Below are 11,689 nucleotides of genomic sequence, written 5' to 3'. Positions count from 1 at the left end.
TTTTGAACAATGTAAGCTTGAAAACCATAATGGACTGGTACAAAATAAGAAAAAAATCTTAGACAACAGCATCATAAAATAAAACAAATGAAAGAAAAAAAAGCTATCAAATAAATGTCATGAGCCATTTAAATGGCCAAATAAATGGCAAATTACAAAAATTTAAGGAAAATTTTCCAATTCATTTTAAGAATGACAGTTCCTTGTACATGTATATCTATTCGTTTGGAAGTGTTTTCAAAAAAAAACTATTCATGTAAAAAATTATTTCCCAAGAATAATATTTAATTGCTCATGTGATTCGTCTTTCATAAACATACCAAATATTATATTTCCCTTTGTTAATATACAGGTCAATCTTCAAATGTAGGAAATAACCAGTAATGCAAATCCTCCCAAAAGGCACTGGCAAATTTACAGTAATAGAAGAGATTTTTTTTATCAACACAAAAGGAGCAATTGTTAACATCATGACCAAATCGACATCTTAAAAATTCCCTGAAAGGACTCCATTAAGACTTTGTAAGTGGACTTTCGTTGCTTTTGGTGAAATTGTACATTTACAATACTTTGTTCTTAAAATCTTAACTTCAACATCAATTGTAAAGTTAAAAACTGTTGAGAAAAACCGAGGGCGTCACTTCGCTTCAATGGCATGGTTATGGTAGGCTATTGTTTTCACGCGTAAAATGTGAGGTTTTCGTTACTCCGTGTTTAAAAAATAAATAATACATGCACAAAGTCAAACGTTCTCTTTAATGAAAGTTTAATAACACGTCATGTTGTTCATTTGTGCCACTGTGGTTTGCCATTTTGGCAGACAAGACATTATCAAATGTTTCAAGGAATTCTTGCATAGGCCTACTTATGTTGTTCTACACCTTTGTAGAAGTTTAATCAAGTTCGATTATTTTAATGTATTTCATTCTGTTAATATAGCTTTGATATTTTTATTATACGTTTAGTATACTATATTAAATCTTAAATTCTCATTGGAAGTGTAGACTGACATAAGAGCATTTGCACATGATAGCCAGCAGAGGGCAGTAAAACACCACTCTTTACAAATCAATTTGTAGGCTAGTTGAGCAACTGTAGAAGTGATGTCACTGCTGTAAATGTGGAAAGGAGCCAGGAATACATCCTGTGTAAGTTATCCTGAGCATTGAGTCTATATCACTGAAGGCTTTCTCAGATGACCCCGACTCAACTGTACACATCACCAGTTAAATAGGCCCTGACACAGGTCACTGCTAACCATCTGTCAAAGAGCTGTGGCGAAACTCCACAGGTTCGCCCTGCCGAGGCTTCGACAGCATCATAATGTAAGGAGTCTGTTAAATCACTTTATAATGGACACCCCTCCATTTACCCCCCACCCAGGCCTTTAAAACAGGTCAGTTCCTGAGAGTCAGCACTTTGGGAGGAGGGAGTTGGTTGCAGAGGGCATAAAGGCATTTTTATGGTCCCACAGGATCCCGCATTTATCTGCTTGAGGACATAAGTGCTTCTTTGCTGTGGCAGGCATAATCGACTGTAGCCAACTACCAGGACGCGGTGTTTATTTGTCGATCAAGTTGTGTAGAACGCTGGTAGGACCTCTGAAAGCAACACATTACTCCAGAGAAGAGTGCTGCTTAGGGATTTGGGATATGCCTCTTCCGAAAACATTAGGGGAATAGCAAATTAAGCAAAGCACACGTTTTGTGTTAATGCCAAAACAGAATGTTTATTACTTTTTTGTTTGCTATTTACATATTTATCAAATACAAAGTATAATAAAGAGTTTGGAATGCAACAGCACACCTACACCATATAGGGGCGTCTAACAAACCCTTGTTTCTGAATCTGAATTGTTCTTTCTCTCTGACACACAACATTCAGCCATCGAAGTCACTGCTGAATAAATCAAACCGTTAAAGTATATTGCAACCGCCCCGTATGACGTCATATGCCTCTCTTCTGGACGTTTCATGCGATTCCTCATACGGTCGCGATGTGGTTTCATTAAAATAAGATAAATAAAAAAGGAGCTGGTTCCTTTAAACCCTTAAAAAGATGAATATTTATATACTACCCAGCCTAAAACAAAGTAAATTAGATGGATGATTGAAGAGTGTGTCTATTTGTGCGTGTTTGTGTCCTTTTACTTCCACAAATGGCCAGATTGGGGGCATTTTAGGTCGTGCAACTCACATTATAAATAATTAAATCATCATTACTTCCCTCTTCTGCATTAATCCTGTATTCTACAGTTCTGAGTGGTGGAGGAATTACACAGGGGGCAGAAGGGCAAATGAAAGGATGGAGGAGAAGATCAGTGGATCTGTAAAAGGGTCAGCTGAGATGGCCTGTTGCTTTCTACAAGGTCACTTTGTCAATGAAACTGACCCTAATGGGGATACAAGTCTCTGTATGCACAGACACACCACAGAAAACGGCCATCATTTATTCTGCAGAAGCTCGTTCAACGCAGAACCTTTTTATTTATATGGGTTTGCTCGCTGTTGGACGGCCGTAATTAGTTCCTCGCTTTTTTTGCGTAATGAAATAGTCTTTCGGGACGGAGATAAGGTCAACCAACATCCTAGTCCATCAAAAAAAGAATGAGAATGTCATTTCCTTGTTGAGTTCTGGCGCTCATACGAGCGCGGTCACTCCTCCAAGCTTGCCACTCTCCTCGCTCGCCCAAGGCTGGAGGTTCTGCAGGGCGAACAGTGAGGAGTTGTGGATGCAGAGTGGGTCTGATGGAACTGAATCAGTCAAAGACTTCTGGAAGGCATCGTGCTGGAGTTGAATCATCAGCCGGTTGGCCTGCTGACGCTCTGCCTCCCTCTCCTCCGCTGTCTGCCGTCTGACAGGTGATATAGAGGGAAAAGATATAGAGAACATTAGAGGAGTGGAAGTTGCCACAAACTTGCTCATTTACTGCATCTAATCAGTTTCCTGAATTACAGGGTTAAAAGAATCAAAAACAGCTAGATTAAGCATTTAAGACTACGAGTCGTCTTTGAAGAAACAAACCACTAACTGTGTGAATATTTTACCGACAGAAATAGAATTTGGATAGAATTGGTCTAATTTTGTCGCAATTTTGAGAAGCACGCAGCTGAAGGTTTCGAGGGAGTGTAATTGATTAATCGACCGAACCAAAAGGTGAATGTAGAGTTTATTTAAATATTAAATATTCAAACGGCCCCTCCTCTTCTCCAAAGTGTGGCATGTCGTTAGTGTATTTGCCTTAATTAATAATTCATATATCTTCCTGACAACCCCCATTATTTTCCCATTAATTCTTACAGATGTTACGGCCGTTAGTAGGTCAAATGTAAAAAAAAAAATTATTTCAGGTTATTACAGACACTAATTTGGTTGGTATGTAGACAGACAGACAGACAGATAGACAGATAGACAGACAGATAGATAGATAGATAGATAGATAGATAGATAGATAGATAGATAGATAGATAGATAGATAGATAGATAGATAGATAGATAGATAGATAGATAGATAGATAGATAGATAGGATAGATAGATAGATAGATAGATAGATAGATAGATAGATAGATAGATAGATAGATAGATAGATAGATAGATAGATAGATAGATAGATAGATAGATAGATAGATAGATCCTATATTGTAAATACTATATTACTTCTATTGTTCAAAAAGGTCTTGATTTTAGCCTGTCTTTAGTTTGTTACATTTAGGGCAATAATTTATATAAAATATACATTTCAGTCCATTCAGTGGTTTTATGTCCTTATTTGAAATTTCATCTCTGGCTCCGACTCTGGCTAAAAACATGTTATTTAAAAAATCAGGACACCTATTCACTCACAGTATGTGCTATTGGACATTATCAATGTCCTGACTCAAGACTAATGTTTAGAAACAAATATAAGCTATGTAATGGGAAATATTATTCTTGCCTTTGTTCCTCTGATCACACACTAAGTTTTACGTCATTTATCTTATATTAGTATATATCTCACTTTCTCTCGCTGTCTCACCTCCACTTGGTCCTGCGGTTTTGAAACCAGGTTTTGACCTGGGCGTCTGTCATCTTCAGAGTTTTGGCCAAGGCTGCTCGTTCAGCACTGGCCAGGTATTTCTGTCTGTGGAAGCGCTTCTCCAGCTCACAGATCTGCACTCGGGAGAAAGATGTGCGGGGCTTCTTTCTCTTAGGTGGTGTGCGGTTCTGGTACGGGTGACCGATACGCCGAGCCACAGTAAAGGGCGTCAGAGCTGCTGTGGTTTGAAGAAGGAGTGAGAGATGAGGAAAATCTGTCACACAGCTTGCTGACCTCTTTCTATCACACTCAATCATTTTTCTTAGTAGACAAAAAAAAGCATGATTGCTATATCTGCCTTTTCAAGTTTCAAGATGCCTTTTAAAAATGCTATAAAAAGTATATTTTTAAGATACCTATTTTGTGTATCTACACTGTTTTCAGAGTATATATAGGCCTATATTAAATACGTTTGAATGTAAAGACAGACTGTCCAAGTCCCCACAAAAATGGGTTGCATTACAGGAAATTTTAAATCTATTAGATGAAGAATGTATGCACTTTTTATCTTTTATTTTTATTTTTATGAAGGACTGTTAAGAAGTAAACAGCTTTTTGCACAGCAGACTGCATTAATCAGCCCAAGTTTCTAACTCTTGCTGAGTCAAAGGAAAACTGCGTTCATCATCATTTTAAATTACCTTCATCATGCACTATACCTTTTAGATGTAAAATCAGACATTGTGTTATTGATTGATAAATACTAAAAAAAAACTCATAAATAGATGGATTGCTGATGCTCTTAGGATTTGTTGAGAGGCCTGTTACTCAGGTTACATATAAGCTGTACAATAAAATCACACAAAATATATCCTATTAATGTTGCATCAAATACAAACACCAGCTGTTCTCATATAATAACAGTAATTTCCCGTATTGTTAATTTATTTATTACCTAAAAAACACAGAGCAGCAGATAGCGCCTGTTACCGCAGTTATAGTGGCAATAATTAGAGCTGGTAAAATATTGATATGTCTTTCTAATGGAACAGCGTTCACCATTTGCCCCAGAATAAAAAAAGCTGATGATCTATGTGACAGCTCTGAACTGTAAGAGTTTACATTCATATGCAAAACAGCGGTTAACTAAATATAACAATAACTCATTTACTTCCGTATTTATGTTGCACGTTTGTTCAATAGCCTACATGTTTGAAAAAATAGTCTTTATATTCACATATTTTCACCTAATCAAACGGTGTATTCAAATAAAACAGGCTATAGCCTTTTTCAGACGCCTTATAAAAAATGTTTATGGTTTTAACAATTAGATGAATTATTCAGATTATAAAATTTGTCCGCGCTTGAAGATTAAATTAATAGCCTACAACGTAGATTTTAAAAATAATAATACATCTTTATGCCGATAAAGTAAACAGACACTGACGTGTTGAAGTGTTGACTTTGTTTTGCCCTTTTTCTTTTAATTTCACTCATAAACGGTTCAGGTGTTTCACGCTCTTCGAGGTCTAATTAAAACGAGCTCTTCAGCAACATCCATTCATCTGGAAAACCCAGGATCAAGATTCCCAGACAGACTGTCTAATATTTATTGTATTGAAACCTTCATCAATTCATCCTTATGATCCTTTCACAAGCAAACATGCAACTGCATCACAGTTTCCACAGCTAAAATAACAAGATTTTTGTACAGTTATTGTATTTTGGGGAACTATTGCAATAACTATAGCCTAATACGTCAGTATTTAAACATTATAAACTACTTGATGAATCCGTAGTTTGTTAATATGAATATATATTAAAAATAGCCTATATATTACCTAATTGTTCAAATGTACTTTATTAATAGCTGAAGCATATAGGCCTAATAATAGGCTCAATGTTATTATTAGGCTACTAATAAGCTGTTATTATCATCAATAAGGAACATAAAAAAATGCTTTTCTATTTTAGTTATTCACGTTTAATGATGCCGTCCTATAAATGAAATTTAAATAAATAAATAAAAATACATTTAAAACAAGAAACACACACACACACACACACCAGAGAGTAGCCTAGTTTGTTTAGGCTACTAAAAGCAGAAATTATGGTTTTACATTTCATAAGTTGTGTGTCTGCTCAACGTTTCTTCTGTCAAACAACATCTAGCCTACAAACGCCATTTCAAAATACATCACAAATAGCCTATGTTAAAACATAATTCGTTTAGCGCTTGGGCTTTTTACGGTTATGTTTGTCTTATTGTTAGGCGCAAATGGTGAACTTGAGTGATTTTTTGTTTTCTCAGTCAATTTACAATTTCCTGATTCGGACATTTCAAACACACGAGGAGCTTTTTGTTAGAAACACGAAAGGAACCGATCGAAAGAATGGGAGTATTTATTTACCTGCAAATCTGTCTTTTGCGAAGCGTTGACTGCTGTCCATCCAGGGAAAACTGAGACTCCCAAGTCCGGGCACCGCGCTGGCCATGGGTGGAGGCACGGCCGCGGCCAGGGGCCTGTGAGCCGGGACCCTAATCACTCCTCCGGGTGCAAGGGTCAAGTTCACTCCGTATGGACTGGATTCCTCATATGGTGAAGCGATACCGTGAAACGTGCCGGTTAGTGTCGTGTACGGCGTTGCGCTCGCTCCCGTTGGGCTGCCGAGATGGTAACCGCCTCCGCTCGCGGTGCTGCTACTCTCGGAACTATTCCTGCTCGAGTTCTGCTGTGACTCTTGATCGGTGCCGCTGAGAATCTGGTCAATGCCGAAGCTGATGGGTTCATGTTGGGTAGGTTGTGATGTTTGACTAGTGCCACTTGGGCTGGAGCTTGAGGCTCGGTCCATCCTCACCACCCGAACCTTTCCAGTGGGTTTATTCCACAGACAATTTCTGACTGCCCTGGAATTGCACTATTGGAAAACTCTGCCTCTATGAGTAAGGGAATCCCTAGTAATATCTACTTTTTGATGTATTACTCCTCGAGATTCAATTCTTGACTTAAGATGGCTTGGACGCATTCGTCTGTGGGTGAAAAGTTTTTGGCACGAGGACTTGGCAGATTTCTGGCACTCTCTCTCCACTGGATCCCTGCACGAGGCTCTTTGAGCTCTTCTCTTCACTGATTGGACAGCGCTCAATCTCCCTCTCTTTATTGGCTTTCATTTTGTTACAAGTCACAAAATATGGTGACATCATTCTTCAAAATGCAGATCATTTACTTCTCAATTTTTGTATTGGTCAAGTATCTCTTTATTATGGACATGCTGACATCAGCATGTCATCATTAGCTCTTTAAATATTTGAGTTTTAATAGAGATTCTACCGTGGCCTCATGTGGAAAATAAAGTGTTCATCAACTGTATTATTGGCCATGTATGGCCCTGTCTGTGTATAATGCAATTTAATCAGATGAGATGAGGAAAGCATAATTTGATGAGTTTTTTTAACCATCTGTTCTAATGAGAAACTTAAAAACGGCGAGCTAAAACAAGGGACGCTTATTATCATTCACGCTTTTAAATAAAAAATAATCGAAATTTTTATATCGCCTCCAGCAATCAGATGAGTGCTTTTGACCTTAAAGCTGCCCTCAACCTTTTTTTCTAATATGTCAATCAACTTTAGACTCGTTCTCGGCTTTATTGGATGAAGAGAAACAAATTAAATATCCTCTTTATTTATTATGTCCATGGGGCAGTTGGAATGTGGGAATAGGTCGTGTATTGTTCATATAAAATGATATCAAGATATAGGAAAATATAGTAATGATAATATATATAGGCTAAATAAATAAGATAAGATAAATAATTAAAAGTAGGACTATGCAATAAGTAAAAATATGAAGAGTTTTCATTTTTGCTGTTCACTTCGTCGCTGTTATAATAGGCCTATTATTAAAATTCTGATTTATTTTATTAATCATGTTAATTAAATGGTCTTGCACATCTTTTGGTGCGTGTTTATTGAGAGCGCGGCGCTTATATGTTAGTCATAAATGTTACAAAAAATAAACAGCCTGAGACTCACCAAAGAAAAACGTCTTTGACGATTTAATTTAGCAATGGTTTATGTCCGAGATACAGAGTAGCCTATCATTTGACAATAACGGTAACATAACATTGCACATCATCTCACAAGTGAAAAACAAATTCACTTTTGTTAATGCAGACTTTTTAAAGTGTTCTTTAATCCACGTCAATTATTTTGTTTCTGTAAAATATTTTCTGAAATGTTATAGTAAATTGAGTTCATTATAATCAGCACATGTTAATATCTTTTGAGATGCTCTTTAGCTAGCTGTTGCATCCGGAAAGCGTTTGGCAGCTGTGCGCCTAAAGGAGCCATGCAGTGTCGGCGCTCGGAGAGCTGCACTCCCATGCGCTTATTTAATCGAGAGTGTTGGGACACCCGATCTTCTGACAGCGGATCTAAGTGGTTCCTTGTAATCTGCCACGTAAAAATGATTATGCTCTTTTGGCCTGGCCGCCGCGTTTGATTAGCTTCAGGGGGTGGGAGCTGGTGTGGAGAAAATCCGTTTACTTTGAAGTAGTTGATATTTTAATAGACCATTAGTGAGTGCTGACGCTAAAAAGCCCCGTTCCCCCGGGAGCTCGGCCCTTGTCCAGCGGGTGAAGACGCTTACGTCATTCCCGTGATGCTTGTCGTTGACCCATGGTCACTGTTTCGCTTTGCTTTCATCATGTTACATATTTCAGATAGATAGATAGATAGATAGATAGATAGATAGATAGATAGATAGATAGATAGATAGATAGATAGATAGATAGATAGATAGATAGATAGATAGATAGATAGATAGATAGATAGATAGATAGGCCTAGATAGATAGATAGATAGATAGATAGATAGATAGATAGATAGATAGATAGATAGATAGATAGATAGATAGATAGGCCTAGATAGATAGATAGATAGATAGATAGATAGATAGATAGATAGATAGATAGATAGATAGATAGATAGATAGATAGATAGATAGATAGATAGATAGATAGATAGATAGATAGATAGATAGATAGATAGATAGACTGTAAAAAAAACTGTTGGTTTAACTTAAAAAAGTAAGTAACCTGGTAAGTTCATTCAAATTAATTTAATTGAATTAATTGAATTAATACAATAAGGGGGATTGGTTTAATCAACAGAAACTCAAAACATTATGTTATCTGAACCACATAAATTATCTAAGTTGATTTGACAAAAGAAAAAAATGTTGTGATAACAAATCGATAACATATTTTTACAGTGTAGATAGATAGATAGATAGATAGATAGATAGATAGATAGATAGATAGATAGATAGATAGATAGATAGATAGATAGATAGATAGATAGATAGATAGATAGATAGATAGACTGTAAAAAATGATTTGATCAATGATAACATGTGTTTTTATACTTTGCCTGAACTCATCAAAATAAGTTAAGCAATTTTCAACTTTTTTTTTATAGTTTATACAAGATTCAACAAATTTTCTAAGTCAGTTTAATATAATTTAAGTTGAAATGACTTAAACATCCAAGTTGTTTGTATGTAAAAATGTAGCAACTTTGTAGCAACTGTAGACAGACAGACAGACAGACAGACAGATAGACAGATAGATAGATAGATAGATAGATAGATAGATAGATAGATAGATAGATAGATAGATAGATAGATAGATAGATAGATAGATAGATAGATAGATAGATAGATAGATAGATAGATAGATAGATAGATAGATAGATAGATATAGATAGCCGTATACGTGTTCAAGAATCCGTAAATAAACAGATCGCCATTCAGTCACATAAAAACGCTCATAAAAACTCTCATAAATAGTACGATATTTTTTTTTATTATTCCTATGTATTCTTCTTCTTCGACGTCGTCTTCTTCTTTTTATTATTATTATTATTATGTACAATAAAAAACTATATTTTTGTAAGGTGAAGCACTTTTTTAAAAATGTGCAATTGTCCATTTTTGTAGGCCTATAGTTCAATTAAATGTTTTGCATGGACTAAAATCAACTTTAAAAATGTAACATTTTCTTTCTTTTTCTTTTTTTGTGGGTGTGTATAAAATCCATTCATCACAATATGAGGGACACAAACGGTTTCACCTGGCAGGGCGCTCGGACCTGCTTTTTATCTTTGACCCGTGCAAACAATTTAGCAGCCGAGAATCAATAGATTGATGAAAACTGAATTAAAAGCGTGAAATCCCTCGCTCAAAGAGCAAATAAAGGAATGGTTGGCGGATTGTTGGAGTAATTACCGGGATCTGCATATGAGCGGGCGCGCGTGCCACCCTGCCTCCGGCGCTGTTTTTATTGCGCGTGTCTGCCGTTATCAATTCTGCCGAACATTTTAAATGGGAGTCTGGCAGCCCGCAGTATAAAAGCGCTCGGATAATATGCAAAAAGACGACGCTGCTTTTGAATAATAAATGACGCACTTTTATAGCGGCTTTAAAACACCTGTGATGCTACGATATGAAAAGACCATGATAAGTAATAGTGCATTTAAAAAGGATCTAGTATGTTTTTATTACTATATTTTAAAAAGCATAGAGTGAGAGAGACGGCGGGAAGGAAATGGGCTGAATGAGGAGGGGCTGGGAGCCAGAGAGATATCTGTATTATTGCAATAAAAGCCAAGAAAAAGTGAAAGGCGCCGAAATTCCCTCCCAGCGAAATACCCTGCTTAATGAAAGTTTAGAGTCTCTCTCTATCTCTCTGCCCATGAAATATTCACTCAAATGTTATATAAAGCTCAGCGCCTAATGTCCTTTATGGCTTTTCTTTGTTTTTCTGCTTGTTGTTCTTGCTTATTATTCTTGGGCTGTAATAGAACTCCTTTTAATTTAGTTTACATGGTGCGTCATCTGCGCCTTTCTTTCTTTCTTTCTTTCTTTCTTTCTTTCTTTCTTTCTTTCTTTCTTTCTTTCTTTCTTTCTTTCTTTCTTTCTTTCTTTCTTTCTTTCCATGCACCACAGTGGAATGACATGTGCATCACCCTCCTGAAATGACAGTAAAACATGTAAGTTTCTGTGTAAAAAATATAAAAACATATTTAAAAATGTAGACATAAAGTAAAATGTATTTGATTTTTACAGTCATGTTGATATGCTTACACTGACCCATTTTGTGCAGTTAATGTTTATCAACACATTGGAAAGTTTGTTTAACCCTACTCTCTGCTCATCATATTTCTATAATAATTAAACATAAGCTTGTGTGGAGGTTATAGCTGTATACATCAAATTAAACAAGAGAACCTGCTGATTATGATGCTAGTTCTGTCTTTTAAAATCTTTGTCTGCCACAATTGTGAGAGTGACCAGCAAAAACACTGTTTGTTTATACATAGTTATTCATTTGATGTATTATACTGTTGTATTTTATTTGCTGTTCCTCTTTTTTCTATTCTAAATTAAACAGCTTGAATGGCTTGAACAGCAGTGGGTTGTGATGGGATTGGGAATGGAATTATGATTATTTTAAGTAAATTTGAACACCACAATAAATTATAAAGTAATCCACAAAATCAAAAAAAAATCTTTAGTATTATATCTCTAGGCTATTACAATCCACTGGTAGGTATAGTAGGTTGTAACAACAGCACATTTTGTACCTGACATTAGACACAGAATTTTTTA

General features: G+C 36.1%; 1 protein-coding gene across 1 annotated transcript; it reads right to left on the bottom strand.

Annotated features, from left to right (window-relative positions):
* Window positions 1–2,139: 2,139 nt before the first annotated feature.
* Window positions 2,140–7,108, bottom strand: tlx3b (T cell leukemia homeobox 3b). The gene is made up of 3 exons (XM_056247835.1): window positions 6,428–7,108; window positions 4,017–4,254; window positions 2,140–2,854 (listed from the first exon to the last, which is right to left on the bottom strand). Exons 1-3 carry the CDS (start codon window positions 6,867–6,869, stop codon window positions 2,641–2,643), a joined length of 894 nt encoding a protein of 297 aa, XP_056103810.1. The 5' UTR covers window positions 6,870–7,108; the 3' UTR covers window positions 2,140–2,640.
* Between the last annotated feature and the right edge of the window lie 4,581 nt (window positions 7,109–11,689).

The sequence above is a fragment of the Rhinichthys klamathensis genome, unplaced genomic scaffold, assembly GCF_029890125.1.
Source record: "Rhinichthys klamathensis goyatoka isolate OS25496 unplaced genomic scaffold, OSU_Roscu_1.1 h1tg000050l_1, whole genome shotgun sequence".
NCBI lineage: Eukaryota > Metazoa > Chordata > Actinopteri > Cypriniformes > Leuciscidae > Rhinichthys > Rhinichthys klamathensis.
The sequence above is the reverse complement of the archived record's forward strand: the minus strand, read 5'-3'. Positions and strand labels throughout refer to the sequence as shown.

What these genes read in the sequence shown, in the direction of transcription:
- tlx3b (XM_056247835.1), bottom strand. Translation starts at nt 6,869, where the DNA reads ATGGACCGAGCCTCAAGCTCCAGCCCAAGTGGCACTAGTCAAACATCA. An exon ending in CGCAAAAGACAGATTTGCAG is followed by an intron (nt 4,255 to 6,427) that starts GTAAATAAATAC and finishes TTCAAACCACAG; the next exon opens with CAGCTCTGACGCCCTTTACT. An exon ending in AACCGCAGGACCAAGTGGAG is followed by an intron (nt 2,855 to 4,016) that starts GTGAGACAGCGA and finishes ATCACCTGTCAG; the next exon opens with ACGGCAGACAGCGGAGGAGA.